This window comes from Martes martes (genome assembly GCF_963455335.1).
Source record: "Martes martes genome assembly, chromosome: 7".
NCBI classification, from domain to species: Eukaryota; Metazoa; Chordata; class Mammalia; order Carnivora; family Mustelidae; genus Martes; species Martes martes.
The window spans coordinates 116,057,018-116,083,053 of record NC_137894.1 but is presented as its reverse complement, the minus strand read 5'-3'; the positions used below and the strand labels follow the sequence as shown (position 1 = coordinate 116,083,053).

Sequence of the window (26,036 nt, the reverse complement as noted above, 5' to 3'; positions counted from 1 at the left end):
CAAAAAGTAAGCTAAGGAAACGTGGCTTCTCAGGGGGTGGGAGTGGGGGGGGAATGTAAACAAATATCAGAATAAAGCCCAAAGAAGTAGCCCTGGAAGGTTCTAAGATGGGAAGTGAAGAAAAAAGAAATATAAATCATCAAGGTTAAAAGCAAAGAGATAAAACTGAACAACAGCAAAAAGAAAAAAAAAAAAAAAGCCCTACCCAAATAACAAATGGGCAAAGCACCTGAATAGATTTTTCTCCGAAGAAGACATACAAATGGCCAATAAGCACACAAAAAGATGTTCAACATCCCTGATCATCAGGGAAATGCAAAGCAAAACCACAGTGCGCGCTCACCCCAAAACTAATAGGATGGCTACTATGCAAAACCCAAACAATACCAAAGAACAGAAAATAAAAAATGCTGGCAAGCATGTGGTGAAAGTAGAACTTGTGTTGGTGAGAATGTAAAATGGCGCAGCTGCTATGGAAAATAGTATGGAGGCTCCTTAAAAAATTAAACAGAGAATTACCACATGATTCAGCAATTCCACTTTTGGGTATGTGCCCAAAAAGAACTGAAAGCAAGATCTGGAAGAGATATTGTGAACCCACACGCACAGCAGCATTATTCGGGTCACACTGGTGGCTCAGTGGGTTGGGTGGCCAACTCTAGATTTCGGTTCAGGTCATGATCTCAGAGTTGGGAGTTCAAGCCCCACATCAGGCTCTGCACTGGGCATGGAGGCTGCTTAAGATTCTCCCTCTCCCCCTCTTCTCTCTCTCCCCACCCTCTAAAATAAATAAATCAATAAAGTTTGTATTATAGCAGCGTTATCAAAGTCCCAAGAGGCAGAAGCAACCTCAGGGCCCACTGAGGGATAAACAAAATCCAGTATAAACCCACAATGGAGTATTACTCAGCCTTAAAAAGGAAGGGAATGCTGACACACACTTACAACAGGGATGAACCTTGAGGATGTTACATTAATGAACTAAACCAGTCATAAGGAGACAAATGCTCTATAATTCCACTTATCTGAGGGACCTGGAGCAGTCAGAATCACAGAGACAGAAAGTAAACAGGGGCAGGGAGGCTTGTGCACAGAGTTTCAATCTGGGAGGATAAGAAAGTTCTGGAGACGAGATAACGGTGAGGGTTGCACAACAGCAGGAGGGCAGCTGAGGACACTGATGGGCCTGGGGCTGGGAGCAGGCAGGCGCAGGGGTGAGGAGCGTGACCTCAGAAGGGCAGGAAGAACAGGCCTCAGCCTTCAGGGAGGGGAAGAGTCTGGAGCCCAGGAAGTGAGCTACTGGGTGAGGGGGGTGGCGGGGGCAGGGGGAGAGAAATGGAGAGGAAAGGAGATTCAAAGGAAGCAAGAAAGGAATATGTGGTGAGAGGGAAAGCTGAGTCTAGAGACGGGAAGACAGGGCAGGGGAGGAGCAGGAGGGTAGCGCTTAAGGTCTCCTGGGCCGTGGGGTTAGGGCCATGGCTCAGGCGGGGGGACAGGCCGCCCGTCCTGGCTGCCTCCCACACCGAAGTACCAGGCCAGGAGGAGCCCACACCGTTCCAGGCCACAGCGGCCTGGGGACGCTCAGGAGCTGCATATTTGAGGCAGGAATTGAGAGGTAAACGGTCCTCCTGACTAACTTCTCTCCTTCCTAGAGTGGGCCAGGCGTCAGGTTGAGCTCTGGGCCCTATACAACAGCTCCCTTCCAAGCGCCTGGAGAAGATTTTTCAGAATAATGAGTCTCTGAAGACTCAGCAGAGAGACCCTAGTGAGCTGGAAGCCCCCAGAAGGTGGTCGACACACACAGGGCGAGCGGGCCTGCTTCTGAGGAGCCTCGCCGTGGCAGCGTGCTCGTGCGCTCCCAACACTGCCCGTCCATCATGGGCCATCCTTCCCGACAGCCCACTACCCCCCTCAGCTCAGACACCCACAGTACCTTTAGGTTCCCACGGTCCAGGGCGGCGGTCAGGTGCTTGCGGACCTCGGTCAGCTGGGGCCTGGGGCCTCGGGGACTGGCCCCCTGCCGCAGTGGGTGCTCCTTCAGGGACTGCTCCAGCTTCGACTCCCCAAGGAGGAGCTCTGCCATGTCATCTACAAAGAACCAAGTGAGAAGGTAAATGGGAGCTGGGAATGTTCTGCATGTTGGGAAGCCCCCCAAGGACTTCAGGACTACCACGCCCTTGCTATGTGCCCTCAGCAAGGTCCTTCTGGAACTTCATAGCCTTAGAGGGAGTCCAAGTGGGCGCCAGCTTACAGTGAATTCTGTTTATAAATAAGAATGTTCCAGAATTTGTACGCAGACAGGGGATAGCTCATTCCTTTGTCACACATTTACTGGATCTAGAAAGACTAGAGACATATTAATATAGCGAGAGTGCAAGTTCAGTAAGAAAACACAGCTGTCTGACGTTATTTTTCAGCAGGATCTGTATAAAACAATACTATGTATTTTCTCAAACACTGACACAGTGAAATCTCCTAGCTCTTTTGTGTTCTGTGGTCTCACAAATGGATGTGAGCTGGAGCAATGTCTTGTACAGTCAGATTCTTAAAACAAGTTTGTGTCAAAATGACCTGAATGCACACGGTCTGTTTCTGCCTAAAACTCAAAGCTATACAGACACTGACAACCTCTCCATGAAGGTTTTACCCCTAAAAGTACTCTACTTAGAGTTGCAATTTCATTATGGTCTGTGTCGGCTTGTTAATTAGAATGAAGAGCTCACTCCAGAAGTAGCTCTTGGGAATCCGCACATCTACACATTCTGAATAAACCCAAAACAATTCATACACCAGCCTGAGCTTGACCTATTTGGGACAGGACCTAATTGTATTAAAATATAAGCATAGTGTAAAAGGCACCTACATAGTGTAGCTACCACTGGGCTGCAAAGTTGGGGGGACCCCAACTGGAGTTAGGGGCCAAAATGGACTTCAGTTTTATCTTTAACATTACGGTCCCAGAAAGGAGAACAGATTTGCCTATTATTTAGGTAATCTAAAATTAACTCCAGAAAGAGTCATGGAGCACCCACTGAGATTCTAAGTGGTAGGTCCACTGAAGGCTGCGAGCTATAAGGAGAACCTTCCCAGTCCTCTGGCCAGTGACCCAAATCTGCCAAATCTAAAGTTCTCAGCAGTGTCTCTGTCTGTGTACGGGGAAGCCCAAAATAGTCTCTTAGAGATGAGACCCAGGGTCCTGGGATCAGCCAAGCCACAGCAAACCAGGGCTGAGTTAAGCTACCGAACTCAAGAATTCCCTCAGTTGTCCAAGAAGGAAAAGCAAATTGCCTTTAACATGAGGGGAAGCTCAGACCGGACCCACAGCAGCATCCTACAGCAGAAGACAATGAAGCGATGTCTGCAGAGGGCACAGGGACACACAGCATAAGCCAAGGGGCCTGGAGCGGGCCAGGTTCGAGAGCCACAAGCAGCCTCCTCGCAGAAGCAGGAGCCCGTCCTTAGAATGAAATGCAGCTAAGAAAGAAATCCAGAGCTCAGGGATGAAGGGTGTGTCGGCAAAGGTCTGACGATGAGGATCAGAGCATTTACATATAGAACACTAAATGCCTACAAGAATTGCTGTAAACCAACCCAATGCAAAAGTGACAATGTATCAAAATTGGGAAGTGCTTTAAAACATGGTAATACATGCTTAAAGAGAAAAACATGACTCCGATCAACTTCACTGCACTCTTGCAGGAAACCATGCCACATGGTAACACATTTATCTAGAGCTCAACAATTCCCTTAGATTCACTTTTTGTTTCCTTCTTCCCATTAGTACTTACTGATACTTTATTTTTAAAATAGCTGCTGCCCAACAGATACAGATGCAAGCCACACTTTATTTTAAAAGTTGCAGCAGCTATGTTAAAAAAGGAAAAAGAAACAAGTGAAATTAATTTTGATATCTTTTATTTAACTCAATATATGCAAAATGTTGCTAGTTGAACAAGCAATCCATATTTTTAAATTATCAACATGTTTTATATTCCTTTTTGTGTTAAGTTTTCCAAATCTAGGGGTGCCTGTCTGGCTCAGAGCATGTGACTCTTGATCTCGGGGTTGTGAGTTCGAGCCCCATGTTGGGCTCAGAGCTGACTTGGTGTACTTTGCACTTATGACACATTTCAGTTCGAACCAGCCACATTTCAAGTGGTCAGCAGCTACCCGTGGCTAATGGCTGTGATATTGGACGGGAACGTGATCACCATTTATAAAAGTATGCCTGTTTATCTTTATTCCGTCTGTTTCCCTAAGAAGATGTCTAGAATGAGTATCACTTAAGAATAAGTAATAAAAACTTCTGAATGATAGGAGCTGGGATAATTTTTTCACTCTCTTCTTTGCAGTTTGAATTATTTTTATTGAGCAAAATCATTTTAAATTACCTTTAGGAAAAACTGTGATTCTTCTTTAAAAACTGGAAGTATATACCTTGGGACATTAATGGTGGTTATTTCTGAATGGTGAGACTAATAGTATACATTTGTTTTCTTTTCTGTATGTTTTAAATTTCCAAAAAATAAAATAACATGAGATTCAGAGTCGTAGATATAAATCTCAGTTTGTCACACTGTGTCTGTGGCCCTAGGATTTAGCCTCAGTGTTTTGGGGGACAATTCTAAGAACGCCCCTCTGTACATCTGAGCTGAAGATTCCTCTCTCTACATTATCCCCCGTTACTCCCCCCACTCCGATGACCTCCCTGCGGCAGACTCCTCTGACCTTGCAGCTGGAAATGGCTGTTCCAAGCAGAATCCCCAGGCCAACAAGCAGAGAGGACAGCAGATCAGGCTCTCTGCTGCCTGCCACCTCTTTCTAGCTGTGGGACCAGGGGCACGTCGCTTACTCTCTTGAAGCATCAGCCTCCATTTATGAAACGGGAACAATACCACGACCATAGCAAGACTGGATGAGAGCTAATGAGTTCTCAGCGAGGGAAATGCTGTGGCCTGGCCTGCCACACCTCTCAACTAGACCTCCCAGGATGAGTAGGGTCTGGACTGGCAAACAGGACAAGGAAGGGCAAACCAGGCTGAAAGAACAGCAGGGCATAAGAAAAGTGGGAAGGTGGGGCACCTGGGTGGCTCAGTGGGTTAAAGCCTCTGCCTTCGGCTCAGGTCATGATCCCAGGGTCCTGGGATCGAGCCCCACATCGGGCTCTCTGCTCAGCGGGGAGTCTGCTTCCCCCTCTCTCTCTGCCTGCCTCTCTGCCTACTTGTGATCTCTGTCTGTTAAATAAATAAATAAAATCTTAAAAAAAAAAAAAAGAAAGAAAAGAAAAGTGGGAAGGCAAAAGCACACTGGACCAAGTGGCCAGAGAAGAGGGTGTGGGTAAGTGAGAAGACAAGAATGGAGACTCAAGTGGGGAGCAGAACATGGGACTAACGGTTCCCTTCTGCCCACTCAGCCCCATCCCCACGTAAAAGAGGTCCTGGCAGTTTCCACAGGCAGTTCTCCACACATAGGCCCTGTGAACGTATCTCCATATCTTTGGGATATATCTCCATATCTTTGGGACGACTTGGAAAGCTGAGAACACCAACCGCCATTACTTGATAAAGACCTATTAATCTTCCCGCGCTGTTCATCAACCCCCCGCCCCCCACCACATGCCCTACCCCAAGCCAGCCCCAGCTGCCCCAGGAACCTCGAGCACCCCAACCAGGGCATTTACATATCGGTCTGCCCCTTCAAGACTGTAATGAGAGGCCTGAAGGAAGAGTCTGTGTGTTACTTTTTGGTCTCAGAGCACAGCACAATGTCTGGCACAGAGTCACTGCTCAATAAATGGTGAATTAATTCAATGATAGGCCAAGGCACTTGAACCATACTCTCCTGTGTTAGGCCTGGTCCTGCCTGTGGCACAATCTGTCAGTTGTTCCCCAAATATTTGTTCTCTTCTTCTTCCTTTATTATTAGAGTCTCTGAGTTTTATCAGTGCACAGAGCTGCCAACGTAAAGACTACTTCCCAGGCTCCCCAGGAGGTGCAGGCTGTCACACGACTAAGTTATGGCCAGTGTGATGTGAGCAGAAGTTCTGCATGCAGCTTCTCTGCTGGGCCCTCCCAGGGAATGCACTTACTCTCCAGTTCCTCTTCACCCTACCCCATTAGCTGGAATGAGTCTGTGGCTAGTGGAAAATGGTGCATCCATTCCGGTCCTAAAGATGGAAGCCATCTACTGAGGATCCCAGAGCGTCACAACATTAGGAGCCTTGGTCTCCCACATCCCGGGCTGCTACTCAGCCCTGGATGCTTATGATCAATTATCACACTAGAGAGAAACATTAACTTCTACCTTGCTCTTGCTTTAGTCACTGTTCCTCTGACCTTAGTTACAGCAGCCAACTGTTATCCTAGCTAGAGCTCCGCACTACCAAACAGGCTTCAAGTTGAGATCTGCTACCTGAGAATACCTTACCAGTCAATACTCATTCCCAGGGTCCCTCATGTCTGGAAGGAATCCCACAGAAACCAACTGAGGCCTTTGGTAGAACACCCCTGACGACACCTCTCCTGTTTCACTGGCTTGCAGAAATATTTAAACAAAGGACTACACACAAAGAGAAGTATAAAACTACCACCTTAGTGCTTTGCAGGATTTACAGACTTTTTGTTTCTTGATTTCCTGATACTGGGGGAACATACCAGCGTCTTGCTGCTAAGATGTGCAGAGAGCCCAGCCCTATCAGAACAACGGGGGTGGGGGTGGGGAGGTTGCTGGGAAAGGCTCAGCTGAGAGGAAGAGGCTTTGCACAGAATGCAGAGACACAGCCCCTCGCCTCAAGGGAGTTCCAGTCCCTCAGCACCACTCCGCATGCTGTGGCTCTGCTGGAGATGGGTAGTCCTGGGTGGTGGAGGAGGAGACAAAGCCTTCACCAAGAACGTTACAGGTACATGTTTACAAGATGGAAAAGGTGGGGAAAGGTCTTTCAAGCAGCAAAAACAGAATATGCAAAGGCATGACATGGCCTAGATGTTTGGGGAACTCCAAGTCATTTGTTAGAGCTGAACCATGAAGGGCAGAGAAAGGGAGATGGCCATAGTTGGGATTTCCTGCCAGGCAGGCAAGGATCAGCTCCTCAGGTCTGGAAGGAGCTGTGTACTCTGAGCGAAGAGCTTACAGTCCAATTGGAAATTAGCATGCTGGCTGCAAAATCATTGTGCAATTTTAAACATTTTCAGGCTCCAGTGAATCTTCCAAGGAAACAACGTTTTCTTTGCTCTCCTTAAAAAAGGTGACTTCCCTACCACTCACTCTCTCAACCATCGGAAAACATCCAATGAACTCAGGCTGGAGAAATCATACAGAGACTGCAAGGCTCCGTACTCACGAGGCAAGGGCTCAGCAGCCCGACCAACGCTCCACTGCTCTTGTCGAGGAATTCAGAGTCCACAAGTGACGAAAGAAACAGAGGTCACCTAGCCAGCTGTTACTGCCCATAGTGTGTGCGCTTACACGCTAGGACAGTGACGTACAAGGGAAAAAAAGGCACCTCGGGCATACGAGAAAATTAATTCCAGCTGGATTAAAGAATTATGTATGAAATAAAAGAGGATAAAAAGATAAAAATAGAACTTTTGCTTTCAGCCAAGATGGAACAAATTTACCCTCCTGGATAAAATAACCACAAACTCAAGACAGAATATATGAAAAAACAATTCTCACGACACTGGACGTGGGACCACAGAGAAAAGTGATCCCTGAGAAGCAGGTAGCAAACAAGGTGAACTCTGGGATTTGCCTTGAGAGTTTCCGGCTGCCCCACAGGAACAGGGAGCCCTTACATTAGGATTCTGCCTCATGAAAGACTTAAATCTAAGTATCTCTCCCCCAACTCGTTTGCCTGCTCACACTCACCAGGCACAGAGCAGGGCACATCCAGGCATTCCACACTGCAGAGGGTGAGGCAGGACTGCAAAGTGGGGCCAGACATGTACTTTCCAGAATGCAAAAGCCCAGGATTACAACACAGGGGACAGAGGTCTGGCCTAAGGCAGCCCTAGGCTTAATACCAGCTCCTCTGCTTGTTAGCTGTGTGGCATTGGCCAAGTTAGTTAACCTCTCTGAGCCTTCATTTCCTCACCTGGCTACTATGAGGCCAAGACATAATGTATGTAATGTAGAGAGTACAAAGCGGGTGCTGAATAGATATAGTTCTTGTTCCTGTTCCTGCCATTCATTTTGGACTTGGTATTTCCCAGAACGGTTATGTTGCAGCTAATGAGGTCAGAAAGCACTGTGAGACACAACCCCTGTGCTCAGGAGGCCTGCAGTCCAGTAGGAAGATAAGAATGTTTGCAACATTTATTACTAGACAAGCCACGCCAGGCTCTTGCTAAATGCTGTGCAGTGGCCTAAGCCATCTGCACAATCCTGTGAGTCCTCCCAACCTCGCTAGGACCTGTTAGCCCCTCCATCTCACAGATGGGGAACCAGGCACAAGAGGGGAAGCAATGCACCAAGGGTCACAGAGCCAGCCCATCCCGGAGATGGGATTTTGAACCCAGGCTGTCTCTCTGCCTGTCACCCCGGCATGTGCTTCCAGAAAAGGGGCCCAGCTTCCCTCCTAACCAGCCGTGTGACCCCAGCCAAGGCACTTCATCCTTTTGTTGTGGGGCTGAGCAGGCCATTCCTATGTCCCTTTCCTGCTCCACCTGCTAAGACTCTCAGGGGACAGGAATGAGGAGGGACTCGGGGGTGCCCAGGGCTTGTTCCACCTTTCCCTCGGGCATTTTTTCAGGGTTTAAGTGAGGCTGCAGAAACCAGCTCTCCAGGAATTTATATAGAGCTAAAGCCTGAAGCCAAACAGAGACCACTCCTGGGGACCATCACTGAGAAGAATATGGGTAATCAGGCCCGGCAGGGCACTCTGGTGCCATACTTCGTCTCTAAACAGACAGTCCCCCAGGCCCCAAGCTGGCCCAGCTCCATGCCCAGGCGGCTGCGGCCTCCCTGATCCCCCTGAGGAAGGGCCGGGAGCTGTGGTCTTTGCCACTTGAGGTGACTGCCCCTTCCTCCCAGGCTTCTTCCTCATGGGATAAACCACTGACACCAAGAGATTTGATCAGATGGGGGAAAAAAAGCTTAGGGTTTCTACTCTATTCCAGGGAGTACTTGATATCAATACTAAAAACAAAACAAAACCAAAGACCCAAATCTCAACAACTGGGATTTGTCAATAGAGAAGCATTTAGGTCTATTCAAACCATTCCTGCCATGGCCGTGATCCAAGAGGAAAAACAAACCCCCATTCAAGCAGGGGCCGGTTCTTCGGCGTCTCCTCTGTCACCCAGCAGGGACAGCCAGCTTCTCCGTCTCTTGGTCTCAGCAGGACCTCCGTGAATGTCATCCCCTCACTTATCCGCTTCTTTTAAGTCACAGGTCCCTCAGCACTCGCAGTGCCTGTCATCCCCCTTCCCACAAAGGAGTGACAGAAACACAGACACTGTTGGACAGTGCTGGTAGGAGCATCGTCGGTATGAGTGTCCACAGAGGGCCACTGAGCAATGTCGATAACGTGATTTATGTACCTAGACCACGTGACCCAGAAAGCCCAGTTTCAGTAACGTCTCCCCCCACACAAGCGCTCTCCGGGACCGATGGTTACCCCCAGGGATGTCTGCTATGTACAGCCCTACTGCTGAGAGCAAAGGACAGAACACAGCCGTACCATCCTCCCTGGGGACCTGTGAAATGAATTACACCTCACCCCACATGACGGGACATGGTGTGTCCACTACACGAAGGAAATGGGTCTACCTGCAGCCCCGCAGTAGCCGGATTGTGCACACCACTCCAGGCCTTCACACCTCCCTGAATCCACATGCTCCGTGGCCGCTCACCCTGACCCTGGGCTTGGCCACGCGACTTGCTCTGACTGTTCAGACAGTAGCGCATCTGACACACACAGAAGCTGGGAAACGGACTTCTCCCTCTGCTTCCTGCTTGCTTCTCTGTGGCCACCTTGAGCCTGTGGCCAGGCTGGCCTGGATCTAAGAAAGGCCACGGGGGACATAGCAGAGTCGTCTCAGCCAGGCCCCGCCATGTGAGCAAGCCAGCCAAGGGCAGCCAGGTCACGGAGCCAACCCGAAGCTGGCTGCAGATGCACGAGCAAGCCCCAGCAAGCCCAGAAGCATGACAAATAATAAAAGGTGGTTGTTTTAAGACACTGAAGTTGGGATGGTTTATTACACAGCAATAGGTAACAATGTCAGAGAGATACAAAATAGGGTGAGTGGTATGTTACCACTGGGTGTAAAAAAAAACAAAAACAAAAACAACAACAAAAAAATGTTTTCTAATAAAGCTCCAGATATGCTGAAAATTACTGAAAGGACCCCCCAGGAAAGTCCTAAAGGTGGCTATGTCCATGGAAAGGAGCAGGAGGACACAGAGAAGATGTAGGAAGGAAGTTATTTTTCCCTCTTGTATTATTTGATTTTTAGTACCGTGTGCATTCCTTACCTGCACAAAACATTAAGTAGTTAATTTAAAATTTAAAAGGAAAAGAAGATGGCCTGTGTTGGAGTGAGCTCTGACTCTGGAATGCCTCGTCTGGTCACCCACGGGGGTTGACAAACCTGGCCCATCATCTCAGAGCCGGGGGAGGAGGTCTGAGTCTGTGGTATGACTGAGAGCTTGTCACCCGCCCTCCCTGGGCCACCAGCCTCATATGTGCACACTCTCCAGGCCCCCCGCATCCTTCTGAGGCCATGGCAATCTGTCTCACCTGAGGGTGCCTGGACACATTGTACCTCCCTCCCTTCTCCTGCCAAAATCCAGGCATCGCATGAGATGCATTTCAGGGTCACCTTGGAGAAGCCCTCCTGCTCCCTCAGCGCAAGCTCCCCAGCTCCCCGTGCTCTTCACATTCACACACCAGCCAGTATCTGGCACGGACAGCACTGAAGGAGAAAGAGAGATCTCTGCCCTTGTGCTGCTTATATTCCAGTGGGGAGACAAACCAGAAAAAGGCCAGCTAGTGGTACAAGATCAGCGGAGAGTTAAAACGGGGATGTGGCAGGGAGTGACCAAGTGGCTACTTGAGACTGGAGGGTCAGATCAGAGCCAGAGTCTCCCAGGAGTCTGAGTTTGAGACCTGCATGACGAGACAGAGTCAGCCATGCAAAGATCTGAGGGAAGAGCACCCTGGGGTGGGAACACTGCTGGCACATTCGAGGAACAGCAAGAGGGCCGTGTGGCTGGGGCAGCGGGGATGGATCAGGGTAGTCAGAGGGCGGCTAAGGGCAGCCGAAGCACACCTGGAAGCCTCTGGAGGGGGCTGGGAGTGTGCAAGCAGGGGTGAAGGGATCTGGTTGAGGCGTGCAAAGACCCCTCCGTCCACTGCGTGGAGAATGAACTCAGGGCTGGAGCCGACGAGGCGACGGCAGGGATGGTCAGAAGGTCACTGCAGGGGCGCCTGGATGGTTCAGTGGGTTAAAGCCTCTGCCTTCGGCTCAGGTCATGATCCCAGGGTCCTGGGATCGAGCCCCGCATCGGGCTCTCTGCTCCGTGGAGAGCCTGCTTTCTCCTCTCTCTCTGCCTGCCTCTCTGCCTACTTGTGATCTCTGTCAAATAAATAAATAAAATCTTTAAAAAAAAAAAAAAAAAGAAGGTCACTGCAGGAGTCCGCCGGGGGGTGACGGACACTAGGACAAGGGGGCAGAGGTAAGAAAGAAAGAGTGCAGAAAGGGAGAGACAGGCAGAGGGAGGACACAATTTGTAGGTAAGATAAACAAGACTTACTAACGGGTTGAACTGGAGGAGTGGCAGACAGACTACCCCCCACGCCCCTGAGATGACTGCGTCCAAGTTGCTGGAACCTGTGAGTGGCATAAACCCGTCACGTTACAAGGCAAAAGGGACTTTGGGGGTGTGATTAAGTTACAGACCTTGAGACAGGATGATCCTAGATTATGTGGGTGGGCATGCCGGGGTCCTTGGAAGGGGGAAGTAGGCGGGTCAGAGTCAGAGGACATGTGGTGGCACAAGCATGTATAGTCACAGAGGAAGCTAAACTGCGGGCTTCACAGATGGAGGAGGGGCCGAGAGCCAAGGAACATGGGCAGCCGTGGAGGCTGGGAAAGACAAGGGCACGGATTCTCCCCGAGAGCCTCCAGAAGGAAGACAGACCTGTGGACACTTGAGTTTAGCCCAATGAGCCCCATTTCCAACTTCCGACCTCCAGAACTACCAGAGACCACATCTGCATTATTTTAAGCCAATAAACGTGTGATCATTATTAGTTACAGCAGTGATGGGAAACAAATGCAGGAGGGATGAGGAATGGAAAGGGATTAAAGAGAAATTCTTTTAGCTTTGAGGCGGCACACTGGACTGGATCTTGCCATTTAGTGAGGTGAGCAGAAACAAAACCAAGAGTTCTGTTCTAACTTAAATAACATTTGATACCCAAGTAGACAAGTCAAGTTGGTGGGTGGAAGTTGGCATCAAAGCTGGAAGAGAGTGAGTAGAAGGACCCAGTTAAAGAAACCAGGACTGTGTTTGTTACGGAAACAGATTAGAAGTTTCCGGAAAGACGGAGTGGCCAAGTGGGTTAAAGGCAGCTGGAATATGGAGGAAGATAAGAACACAAACAGAACTGTTGGATTTGGCAACAAGACAGGGCAACCTTGACATGGGAAGTCTTGGGGTGTGTGTGGGGGGGTACCAGCTCTAAGGAGCAGGCCGAGGAGACAATGGTTCTTTGAAGACACTTTGCTGAGACAGAGCAGAGAGGCGGGCAGTAAGTCACAGGGATATGGGCTTAGGGAAGGTTTTTATAGGAGAGTCTAGGGTGTCTGTGAATCCTGGAGGGAATGACCTGGGAAAGAGACAGGGAATTGATCCAGAAGACAGGAGAAATGACAGCAGCCTGAAGTCCTGAGGAGGCACGAACAGAGGGATTCTGAGCACAGGTGAAGGGGCTGGAGCCTCTGCACAGTGACAGCAGGCACACTTGGTGGTGGGAAACAAGGGGCTTTCCTAACAGCTTCTGTGTCCTCAGTAAAGTTCATACCAGCTCAGGAGCTAGGAGAGACAGGATGGCATTCTAAGCAAAGACCTAAGAAGGGGAAATGTATGTGAAAGCAGGGATACGAACATTCCCAAAGCGTGGCAGTGCCTCTGAGGTCACTGGTCATCAAGCACAAACGACCAGCGAGGCTGAGGGCTTCCTCCCACGACATTTGTTTTCTCAGCAGCACACAGGAGCAGGCAGAGAACTGGGTGTCATCAGGGTAGGGCTGCCGCCGAGCAGCAGGGTGGAGAAGACAAGGTCATGTCACCCTGCTTCTCATGACCCTCCAGTGGCTCCCCTCTCATGCAAAGTGAAAGCGAAAATCCTTGTACCTTACCCCCTTGGCTCTGACCTCCACCCTGTCCCTCTCACATTCACGCCCCATCTCCAGGACTCAGCACATAGCAGGTGCTCTGTAAATATCTCTGAAATGAGCAGACCAATCCATGGATCTTCCTTTCACGGAGAGGATCTAACCAAGGACCTTAGCCCCTGGACACTCAGCTCCATGCCCCCAGGGTGCCTGGCACATGGCTGGGACATGACTGTTGCCGGAGACCAAGCCTTCCTGTTTCTACCTCGGCCCTCCGTTGTAGATATCTCTGCTCTGATATCTTTGCTCAAATTATGACCCAGTTCCAAGGACCTGCTATTTGGATCTTGACTGAAAGGCAAAGATGCCATAAGTCAAAGATTAAAGAGCTCAAAGAAATTGGCAGAAACGATATTCTGGGAAAATCTTGGTAGTTCGGAGACCAGGCTTCATGCCAAAGCCTCCTCCCCATGTTCACAAACAGTACAAAGGCTGGAAGGACAGGATAAAAGAGTAAAATGTGGGAACAGAAGACAATACTTGCTCTGCGCTGGCAGAACAGACAAGCATACTGGTTTAAGATGCACGCACACGCACGCGTGCACAGGCGCATGCACACACACACTTCCCCTCAAAAAAGCCTTGTTTAATAAGAGAGAAGGTAACTTGAAAGCCATCTTGGAGTTGGTCTGGCCTATCCCCAGGGCCCAGCAGGGCAGGAAATGACTCTAACAGGGCAGGGGGATGTTATCAGGCCAGCCCAGAAGGCTTGGAAATGGCTCTCTCAGGAAGCCAGTCCCAGACAAGTTGAATGCACACCCACACAGTCAGCAAGCATCTCTTGAAGATTCAAAGCGCTAATCCACACCCTTACCCTCAAAGAGGATAGTGTAGAGGGAGCCAGGGGCTATCAAGTCCTCGCATGGTGGGGTGGAAAGAGGGATCAGGCACACTCAGAAGACTGTCAGAAGTAAGAGAGGTCTGAGCTAGCTGAGCCTCAGGAATTTCTCCAAGTGAGAGAGGATTTCCCCAAGTGAGGGTCTAGGCAGAAGGGAGATGCCACAGCTGGTGTGTGGGGTAGGGCAGAGGCGGAAAGGAGGCTACCACAGGACAATGAGGCAGCTGTAGAGGGCATGAGGGACACATGGTCCCAAGGCCTCTAGGCCCAAGACTCAGGGGAGATCTGACTCCCCTGGCCTGGTGGGCCAGAAAAAGGAAAGGCATGCACTTGGCATGTCCAGTGATATCGTCTCATCATCTCAGCACTTCTTACTTGAGAATAAAAAGCTGCTTCTTGTTAGGCTTCGAACCTGCAAGGGCCAGAGAAGGCAGTTAGTCAGGGGAGGCAGGCCTCACTGCCAAGGGGCTGAGCCAGCCCGAATGTGAGGAGATTGGAGGGACAGGGAGAGGCAGCAGAGAGACCCAGAACCCCTCCCTGGGAAAGGCCACTCAGCAACCATCTACCCTTCAGTTGCACAAGAGACGCAGGAAGAGAAGGTCACGGACATCCAGTCAGCCTGAACAGCAATCCATCAGCCAGAACTCGCCCAGAGCCCCAGGCCGGCAGGGCCATCCAGGCACCAGAGGGACAGCACCAAGAGTCTCAGTGTCTCAGGTGGACATTCCCTCCCCTGGATCCCCGCCGCCCTTGTCCTCTACCATTCCCAGCCCCAAGCACATAGATGCCAATTCTCCACACACTAGACTGGAGTATGACCATGGTCTTAATGGCACTGTACTCCAGGTTGTCAGGCAGGGGCTGGTGCCCAGCACACGCTCACTAGGTATTTGGGGAGTAAATGAATCTAAGTTGACTCCACAAGGGCAACAGCCAACCTGTTCTTTGAACAATGAACTGAGCATGTCGGTATGTCAAAGAACTGCCATGTGTCAGACATGGTGCTGGAGACGGAGCAATGGGCAAAACAGCAAAAAGCCCTGCCCCTGTGGGGCCGACAGCCCAGTGGTCACGTTCTTTGTGGCATCCCCGATTTGTGTCCCAGAACCCCCACACGGAAGTGCAGAATGAACAGCCGCAGGAGGAGGACTGGGTAGTGTGTCAGACCTGAGCAGAGGCCCCAGGTCTGCATTGACTAGTTCTGGGAGCTGGCTAACGGCGACTGCCATCAGCTTTGGGCCTCGGTCACAATTCAGCACCATGGGAGCCCACCCCAACCCCGCCTGCACAGCTCTGCTATCCTCGCTGTTATCGTCACCCTGCCTGCTCCCCACCACACGCCCCCCGTCAGGGGCTAAGCATCCATCCGGGTCTTCCTCCCCTCCTGCCGCACACAGAACTTGTGATCTGGGCAGCTTCAGATGACTGCTGGCGCCTAAAACTAGCTGTATTATCCCTTGTACTCCTCAGAACAGCCTTGGAGCTGGAGAGGGAGGCTCGGGAAGTGGAAGAACACACCCACAGCGTGACAAGCAGTAAGTGCTAGACCCAGGATCTAATCCCATGTCTGACAGGACAGAGCCCACTGCTTTCTCCAGCACCAGGTTCCTTTCCTCGTTGCGAAAATGCCTCCATCTGAACAACAGGGTAAACGACGGTCTTGCTTGCCCAGAGCCGAGGGGGTTCCCAGGACACGGGATTTTCAGTGCTTCAAACTCTCAGGCCAACTGGGACAAAGCCACAGCTCTGCCCAAGATCCTCCTCCTGGTGTTCTGCAAGGCCTTACCCACTGTCACCTAAGCACACCCTGCCCTCAGGCCCCAGTAACACAGTGGCACCCTGGGGCCTTGTATATAATGCTGTCATTGTTCTGCCTAAGCTACTGGTGACACTGTCCCACCACTTGGACAATCGTGTCTAAAATCTAGTCCTAGAACTTCCTGGGCTACAACGATGTTAACGATGCTAGTTAACAATCCTGCTTTCTGAACCCCAACCCCACTAAGACCTCCTGAAGCAGGACTCCGGCCCAGCCTGGGAATCTGCGTTGCCAACCAGCCCCAGGTGACTCAGCTGCCCAGAGACTGTGTAACTGCTCTGAGCTGTAAGCATCTTGTGGCTGCTGACCCACTCAGTCTTTTTCTTCTGGTGCAGGCCTCATACACAGGAAGTACTCATTACATGCTAAAGATTACAGCTGAAGGGACAGCTTCAGACCTGCCCAACCACACAACTCCCCTAAGGCTCTATTTTAAAATGAAGATTTCCAGTCCCCATATTGGCAGGGAGACCACTACCCCACAGGAGTGGTCTGGGAATCCATAATGTGCAGGCTCCCTTAGTTCAGGGCTACTCAGAGCAGGTCCACGGACAGGCAGCATTGGCATCACATGGAAGCTTTGTCAAGCCTACAGGAGCGCAGGCCCCAGACCTGCTGCATTGGAATCACTAGGAATGGGGCCCCAAGAGCCAACTTGGTGATTCTTCCATCCGACAAGCTTAGAAAACCATTTATTGGTGTAAAGAATAATGGAACTGTAGTTACAAGTGGGTTAGAATCCAGCTCAGAGAACATCTCCGAACCTCAGTCTACTTACCCCTGAATAAGAATTGTGACCCTTGACCCTGTTCCTCACCTAGTTGTGATGATTAACTGGGATCCACATAAAAGTTCATGTCCAAAACACGGCACACAGCAAAAGCTCAAGCAATGAACATTCCCTAATAGTGCAGTTTTAACACCTGCAACGTCCAGAAAACTAAGGTTTCAGAGAATCAAGTGAGGCGCACAAGGTCACTGGGAGGGCAAATGCATGGAGATTCTGACTCCAGGTCTGGCAGGCCTCTGAAAGGACCAAAAAACATGGGTCCCGCCTCACTCTGGCACTTCCACCTCCACCACACCTGACAGACCTGCGCAGACAGACAGGGGCTGCAGCCACGCTGGTCGGTTTCCCCGGGCTTGCGGCTGCCCTTAATACAGCATGTGGCACTCCTCCCACCCGTCTGCCAAACACTGCTCATCCTTGCCTGGTAGCTGATGGGGATGGTTTCGAGAGATCTCAGAAAACCTCTTCCGTTTCCTTGGCTTCTCAGATGGGAAACACTGGCTTTCACAGAAAGGCCTGCAACCCTCCGCCACCTGCCAAGCATGAGGTCACCCCGAGGGGCAGGAATCTACCCAAGTGAGGTCAGTGAGAACCAGGGACGAAGGCCATTCCTGATGATGCAGCCGGTGCCAAGCCGGCGGGGCAGCTGGGGGTGTTCCGAGTAAGCGAGGAGGTGCACGGGAGGGAAAGCCTGTAGCGGCAAGTAGCCACCGGACGCCCACTCGGCGTGGCTTCAACAAGAAGGCATTTTCTGCTCCACATAAATGCTGTCCAGACAAGAGCCGCTGCAGGCGTCTGTCTTGCGTCTCTGCGCTGCCGCGCTCTGAGGGTCAGCCTCGCCGCCACGAGACAGCTGCAGCCTCGGAAGCCAAGCGCCAACCTCCACGGTGAGAAGACCACTCCCGTCGCCCAGAAGGCTCGTTTGTTACTACTGAGCAAGAGGAAATCTTCTTCAGAAGCCCCTCCCGCAGCTAAGAGCCCTGATGTCTCATTGGCTAGAACTAAGTCACATGCCCAGGCCTCAACCAATCACAGTCAGGGAGCAGCCCACACCCCCCCCAGGGCCCACACCCTCAGTGAAGCACGTGGCACACGGGAAGGGCTGGCAGTTGGACAAAATTGGGGGCGCAGGCAGCAAGGAGGAAAGGGAGCTCAGGTGCAGTATGCTGGATTGACAGCCCGGGCCCCTCTGGCGGGCCCCAAGTCACGTGACACCACCAGCCACACAGGTGAACAGCCCTGGTGGGAGCCCCAGTCAGGGCTTGTCCTGCGGCCTTCACTCCCACTTCCAAAGGCCCCGGGGCCTGCCTTCCTTAGGCGGTTTCCAGTTGCTCCGAGGCCTCCCCTCGTGAGAGTCTGGGGCCGGTTCAACACCGCACAGCAAGTACACACTGGGAGCCTGACGGTTCCTCGGAGCAGAGCCCCTAGTGGCTGGCCACCTGGGGGAGGAGACGAGGCATGAGCCACGACAGGCCACATGGGGAGGAGAAACAGCCCTGAACTGGGAGATGATAAACCCACCATCGTGACCTACACTGAGGGCTTACTCTGTGCAGGCAGCAAGCTAAGCACTGTTAGGTGCGCTTTTTTTGTTCCTTGTTTTCACATTTGGTCCTTACAACTGCCCTACACATTTGGCACTATTACTACAGGTTCATGATCCCTTATGCATAATTTCCCAGATCTAGAACTCTCTAAAAACCAAAACCTGGTTTTGTTTTTGTTAACTTACTGGGAAACAAAACCTCAACTGAACTAACATGAGGCTATTTATAATCTATCTGTCCCTCTGCAAGGCCTGTTTGCATGTTTCGATGCAGAAAATAGTGGCGTGTTGTTTCATTATGAAGTAGAGCCACTGAGTGTCACATATTGGCTGGTATAGGCACCATGGTCTGGAAAACTCTGCACTCAGAAACACAGCTGGCACCAAGAGTTTCAGAAGAGGGATTCTGGATGCATATCACCACTTTACACACAGGGCTTCCCAGGTGAAGTAACTCTCTGAGTTAGGAAGCAGCAGAAGCTCACTTTGAACTAAGCAACTGCACTCACAGGCCAGAGCTCTGACCCACCCTGCCTGCTTCTGCCACTTCGCCAGCTGGTGGTTTTAAGGGAGGACACTTCTGTGGGCCTATTTTCTCATCTATAAAATGGGGAGCTTACAACCAGATCAGTGGCTTTCAAGTGTGTTCCAAAATCACGTTAGGCCTTCCTTCCAAGGAAACCTTAGTAAAAAGTATCACTGCTCCAGTGAGTGAGCCCTGCCCACCCAGCCACCAGGCCCTAAAGCATGTTCCCAGAGGGGTTCCTCAACAACACAGTTTGAAAATGATACAGTGTGATCTCTCAGACCCATCTGGTTCTAACACTGTACCGTTGTTTTTTTCTGAGGCAAACATCTTTTTGGGGGAAGGAAGGACAGCTGGGAGGAACTTGAACCAGACCTTGACAGAAGGATAGGCTTCTGGCCTGCAGAGAAGACTTCGGAGCAAACAGCATGAGCACAGGTGGAAAGACAATGAGCAAGGTGAATGAGAGGCTCCAAGAGGCCACACCAGCCAGTGGGTGCAGGGTGGGGGCAGGGAGGGGGAAGCCCAGGTAATGGGAGGACACACTGGAGAGGCTGGCTTACCAAGCAGATCAATGTCAGGAATCCTCAGAACCTAAAATCCCTCCAAGGAGGCGGCCAGAGAAAAGCTGAACAGTCCTGGCCTCACTGTATACAGACACAAGGTCATGGTCCTTCTGTCCTGACTACAGTGACCACGAGCCCCAGTGCTTAGCTCAAGAGCTATCAATATATTGTTGTCAAATAAGTGACTCTTTTGAATCCAAAAATCAGGACATATGGTCTGCCACAAAGGTGTGTCCTTCAGAGGACAACAAGACAGAGTATTTAAAAACAGGATGGCTGCCCTGGGAAGGCTGGGGTGGAGTGTCATCAAGGTCTCACTGTCCTTCCCCACTGTCTGGGGAGAGTCTGACTCCTAGCAGTCTGCAGTACCCTGGGAATGACCAAAGAAGCCATTCTAAACAACAGTGCCACTTTCCTACCCCACAGCTGACTCTTGTTTAAACCCCAGCCTTGTTTCCAAAGAAGCCCCTAGAGGGGCAGGAAGGATTCCAGAGGTCTGAGACCCGGGAGCTGTCCGGGAACTCAGCCCACCTCCAGAAGGGGATGCCACCAGGCTGGAGGCACCAAGGCCATTGGGAATATCAGCTAGTGGCAAATGCAAGAACTTCACTCCCACTCAATGGGCTACACACATTTTGTAACCAAACTTTGCCCCAGAAATATTCTTTGTTTCAGACACCATTTCCCTACCTGCCCATCACGAAGGTAATTAAAATGTCTCAAAATCACACCCAATCAGAACAGTGATGATCCCTTAAAGGAGAAACCACCATCTGGGGCCTAATTGTTCTAAGTAAGCTCAGTAACTGAGCTTACTTAAGAAGATTAACAGACTGGGAGAGGAAGGAGAAGCGGACACTGCCTTAGGAAGGGAGTGGCTGGCTGTTTGGCGGCTGTGGTGCAGGCTCCAAAAGGCCCGCTTCTGTTACTGAAAAACGTGGGAGTCTTGACCAGGCACAAGCTCATGTGTCATTTCCAGGGCTCCCACTCTTTGTCCCAGCCAGGTGTTATCCAGGACGTGGCCTGCCTTGCCCAGGGTTACACTGAGTCAGCTGGAGGGAGTCAATACCAGAGTTTGCATGGAGCAAAGTTTGCATACATCAACCGGTTTCTAGCTCACAGCCACCTGAATGGAGGACAATTATGAACCCTGTCAGGGCGATGAAGAACACGGGCTCCAAGAGGTTAACTGACTGGCTCAGGGTCACCCAGCTACAGGTAGAGTCTGGATTGAAGCCCAGGTACGAGGCCATGCACTTTGTCACACAGTAGTGAACCTCATCATTGGGAGGCTAAAGGGTGACATTCTGGGGAGAAAGGGACTCTCTCCAGATATAGCAGCTGGGACTGCCCTCCTAGGACCAGGACTGACCTGTGAGCCAACAAGGAGCTGACATGCTGTTATTCTCTGTCTTTATCCCCATCCCCTCAGGCCGCCACCTCAGTTCTAGGCCCCCGTGCCAACAGACCCGCTGGATGCCTGGTTAAGGTGCAGAGGCTGACCAAACGGGTCTGCGGTGGGCCCGAGAGTCTGTATTCCTCACATGCTCCCACGTGATACCCAGGCTGCTGCTTCGCTGACCACACCTCAGGCAGAGACAATCTAGACTTGAGTCGACTTTTCTTGCACCCCACCACACCCTTTGTAACTTGTGCGATCACTGCCTTGCTGGAACTCACAGAGGCCTGGCATGTAGCTGCTACACATTTTGGGTTTGGGGCTTTTTTTGCTTTTTTTTTTTTTTTTTTTTTTTTTTTGCGATGGGAGTGATTAAAGTGTTACCCACAGTGGAGTATGAGGCAGAAATGGATTCCTGGCGTCTGTTTTCAGCTTGGCATTGGCCCTTTTCTTCCTCATTCACCTCTTGGCTGTCTGAACTAATTTATCTCAAAGGAGCCGGGCTGGAGCAGCATGCTCTGAACGTGTCCACTATTTCAAGCCCTTATTGGGAGGGGCTGCTATGCTCCTGCCCCAGGAGAAGCAAATGCTGCTGAGTAGGGAGGCCTCAGCCAGCAGGAGCACTGAGGACATGTGACTCCTCCGCTCAGACCCCTCCCTTGGCTTCCACCTCATTCAGAGAAAAGCCAAAGCCTTAACCATGACCTCTAAGGCCTCAGGTGATCTGGTCCAGCCACCTCTCTGCCCTCATCAGGCCTCAGCTCTTGTCCCCTCCATGGCCTCGGATCCTATCTTAAATGCTGCCTTCCCGGTGCCCTCCCTGGCCATGTATTAAACCAGACACTTTTGTGGCCCCCACCCCCAGCCCACTCCCAAAGCACTGCTGCATCTTCCCTCTTGATTCCCCTCTGATACCACTTAGCATCATCTGGCAGCCTATAAATTTTACTTACTGATTTTTATTTATGTCTCCCTGCCTCTTCCCCACTAGAATGTGGACTTCATAAAGGCAAGGACATTTGTCATTTTTCTCTGTTTTGTTCACTGGTATATCCCCAGTGCCTATAACAGTGCCTAGCATGTAGCAGGTACTCAATATCTGTGAAATGAATAAATGAAGGGCCTACATACTAACAGGTCAGACTGACCAGCCCTGGGAGTCAGTTTCTGTGATCCTCGTAACAACCCCTGCAAACTCAGTCTTTTCCTCCCCATTCTTTTTTTTTTTTAATTTTATTTTTATTTATTTGACGGACAGAGATCACAAGTAGGCAGAGAGGCAGACAGAGAGAGAGGGGGAAGCAGGCTCCCCACGGAGCAGAGAGCCCGATGTGGGGCTCGATCCCAGGACCCTGGGATCATGACCCGAGCCGAAGGCAGAGGCTTCAACCCACTGAGCCACCCAGGCGCCCCTTTCCTCCCCATTCTAAGATGAGGAGACCGAATCTCTGAGTGGTTATTTAAGGGATTTGGCTGAGAATGTAGAGTTAGGCTCGGGCACCAGTCTGCCCAGTTACAAAGACTGTTCTTTTCCGCCTGTGGCTGCCTTCAAACTGTCTTACTATGACAAACGTGACGTTAACTCACTTTCCTTATTGTAACCAGCAAATGCTTTTGCTTAAGGATTTTCCCAAATCTGCTCAGAATCTGAAGTCCAGTTCAGCCAAAACGGTCTAGGGGGAGCTGGTGCCCTCAAAGCCAGGAAGAAATTCTACCACCAGACTCAGGAAGCCCCCATCAGCCAAAGGAAGGGAAGGACCCTCCTTCAAACATTTCTCTGAACCCCAAAGAAGAGCCACAGTAATTCTGGTTTTGTTTCATCTTTTTCTTTACTTTATCTTGTTATGTTCCTGACCAATCTCTCTGACCTTTTCAAGTCTGTGTGACTTTTTGCCAGCAATGGCAGTTACTAACCATGTGGGTTCTCGGGCAGAATCTATCTCTCATGAGCTTCCCAAAAGCAAACCTGCACACAGACCCATGAACCACCGTGCCACACACAACCCACTCCCCCAAAAGCTGCATAATGACTGAGGCTCAGGCCCCAGGGACCAGGCCCTGGGAAGGAAGCCAAGTCGTGTGGGGCTGTGAAGGTAAGATGGGCCTGGGCCACCAAAGCCCATCTACCCTCTTATTCCAGAGACCACCCCAGTGTAAGTCGTCCCTCCTCCGCCTCGACTCATCACTCTCAATCCCATTACTTCGCCTGTTTTCTTCAAATCACTTCTCACTATGAAGCTATCCCATTTATTGATTTCTGTATTTGCCACTGCCGGTCTCTTCAGAAGAGGTTCAGTACGTGAGGGCCGGAGCTTGGTCAGTGCTACTCACCCCTGTTCTGTTCCCAGCACAGGTGAGCACGCAAATGTTGGCTGAATGAAGGAGTAAATGAAACAGAAAATAAGTGGGTTCTGAAGGAAAAGGACCAGGAGGCTTGCAAATGAACCCATTTAGCCCTAACATCAACCTGCCCGGAAGGTATTTTATGCCTACACAGCTGGGAAGTGACAAAGTAGACCCAGGACTGTCCCAACTCCAAGAAGAAATGAGAAAATCCCGCAGGTAAGGAGAGAAGAAGCAAGAGGACAAGCTGGTGAGCCTTACGGGAAGGGCAGGGTCAAGCTGCCATCAGGGCCCATGGGCCTGCACACCATTTTCCTCGAATGCTTAATTAGAGAAGAGGCAACATTTTCTACCGAGCTGAGCCCAGATATGTCTATGCCTCCCTCCATGCCCCTAGGACGGTCATGGTACCTGCATCCCACCACCCCCCACCCCCGGCCTCCGGGGGAACCTCTGCCCAAAGCAAGGTACCACAGTTGAGACTGTTCAAAATGAAGTTCTTATTTCAAGACACTAACACCATAAAAGACACAATCATAAACCACTCTTGAACAAGACACTTGACATCCCTCTCCAATTCTGGGTAGTTTGAGGTTAGAAGGTTGAAAATAGCGTGATGTCCTTTCTTAGAGCAGTGTCTTCCATTCATTCATTCTTTCATTCGTTTGTTCAGCCAACATTTGCTCCCCCAGCCTTGAGCCGCCAGGGATGAAATAACACAAAACCTCTGCCCTCTCACCAGTCCATTGGTGCCCGCAGTTTTGGCGGGTACTGAAAGACCAGCAAATATTAAAGATACTTGCTTCCAAAACAAATAAGGCCACGTGGAGTTGCGCTCTGAAATGGGATTTTGGATGCAATTTTGATTTGATTGGGTACAAGAACCAATTCAGTCAGCTGGGCCATAGACTAACTCCAAGCAGCAGGCTCCTACTCAATGGCTCCCTCTGACCCCTTCCCCCTCTGGGCACCAAGCCCCTAGGCCCCCCAACCCCATTCTTCAACCACATTCCCACCTCTCTCTACCATATGCTCTCCCTGACTCTCCTGACTCTGTTTCCCCTATATTCCCAAACCCGACCTCTCTAAGTCCACAGCTTTGACATTCTACTCTCTGAACCCCAGGGCACACATCTCCTCTGCCTTCCCCCACCACCCCCTACACTCACCCCAAGTCTGAGCTTCCACCTGGAGCCCCTTGAACGTCATGTGTTTACAACCCATATTTCCCAGGGGTCTCTGTTCGAAAGCCCCCCCCCCCCACCCCGGTACAGCATACGCACACCCTGTAATCCCCTGCACACTTCCCGGCCGTGCCCCGGGGGAGCACTCTCCCCCATCGTCCCCAACTTCTTAGGACCCGAAGAAGGCCTCCCGGGCCCCGGGACCCCGCTCGGGCAGCCGGCTCCTTGAGCCCCCGGACGCGCTGACCCCGCAGGAGCCCGCCCGCACGCCGGAACTCTGGGACGCGGGGCACTGCCCTGGCCCGCCGGCCGCCCCGACCGCGTGACGCCCGGGACCCGGGGCTGCCCAGGCCCCGGCCCCACGCACCTCCCCGGCGCGGCGCCAGCGATCCCGGCCGCGCCCCTGCCCGCGCCCCGCCGCGCCTCCCGGGCCCGGCGCGGCCCGGAGGAGAGCGCGGTGCCCCCTGCAGCCCAGGCCGGCGCGCCCGGCGCCTACCGTTGGCGATGAGCTTGGCCGACAGCTGCTTGACGAGCTCGGGGATCCGCTCCCACTGGCACTCGGAGCGGCAGCGCTCGATCTCTGTCTCGAGCCGCGAGCCCGCCTTCCTGGTCGCCATCGCGGCCTGGCCGGGCCCGGCCCGGCCGCCCGCCCGCAGGCCCCGCAGGCCCCGCCGCCGCCGCCGCCGCCGCCGCCCGGGCGCCCCCGCCGCCGCCTCCCGCTGCCGCCGCGGGCGCGGGCTCCGGCTCCCGGCTCCGCGGCGTAACGGGAGCGCCGGCTGGGGAAGGGGCGGGGAGGCGGGCGGCGGCGGCGGGCGGCGGCGGGGCCCCGGGCGCCGCGAGGAGCGGCCCCTGCCGGCCAGGGCCGGAGCGGCAGCCGGGCGGGGGCCGGGACCGGGGCCGGGGCCCCGCGGGGGGCAGCGGGAGGCCGAGGAGGGGCGAGGTGTGGCGGAGGCCAGGGAGGGGAGGGAGGCCCGCGAGAGGGATGAGAGGGGTCGAGACCCAAGGGGGAAGGGCTGGGGAACGGCCGTGGTGTGGGCAGGTGAGGAGGGGCGGGGGTGAGGCGTGAGGGCCCGGCAGGCAGGATGATCTGGGAGAAACTGCGAGGGGGCGGATGGGAATGAGGCCTAAAAGGGGCAGTGACCCTGGGGAAGGTCACCGGCCAGGCAGAACTGGTGCGCCTGGGGCCTGGTGTGAGGCGCGTGTGGAGGGGAGGCCTGCCTGAGCTTGTCCCGCCATCTCAGATTTCAAGTAGATCCCTCTGGGCCTGGGTTGGCCCGTCCCCCTGAGCAGGCCCCCCATGCTCCTGGCAGCCTCAGCCCCCAAACAGATGAGGTGGGCGGGGAGTCCTCCATCTCGGGCCCGCACAGCACCTGCCCAGGGGCTCCCCAACTGACTGCCGAGTTGCACTGAGCCTGGCAAGGACTGCTAGCAGCTGAGATGCCAGCTCCCTTGCCCCTCTGAGGGGGGTGCAGAGTCACCAGTGGGATCCGCAGACTGAGACCTGGGGGCAGGTGTCCAAGGTGTGCATTCTTTCAGTTACTTGGTAACTATGTAGGGATTACCTGCTCTGTCCTAGCTACTGTTTAAGATGCTGGCAATACAGTGCAGAACTGAACAGACAAAAT

The 26,036-nt window shown here is 52.1% G+C and overlaps 1 protein-coding gene across 2 annotated transcripts in view; it reads right to left on the bottom strand.

Moving 5' to 3' along the window:
* Positions 1–25,042, bottom strand: part of TTC7B (tetratricopeptide repeat domain 7B) — a 248,850-nt gene extending 223,808 nt beyond the window's left edge. For both annotated transcript variants that reach the window (XM_080807351.1, XM_080807352.1), the window contains exons 1-2: positions 24,908–25,042; positions 1,934–2,088 (exon numbers count right to left, since the gene is read on the bottom strand). In XM_080807351.1, coding sequence (XP_080663477.1) covers positions 1,934–2,088; positions 24,908–25,028 — 276 coding nt within the window. In that variant the 5' untranslated portion in view covers positions 25,029–25,042. The remainder of the gene's footprint in view (positions 1–1,933; positions 2,089–24,907) is intronic.
* Between the last annotated feature and the right edge of the window lie 994 nt (positions 25,043–26,036).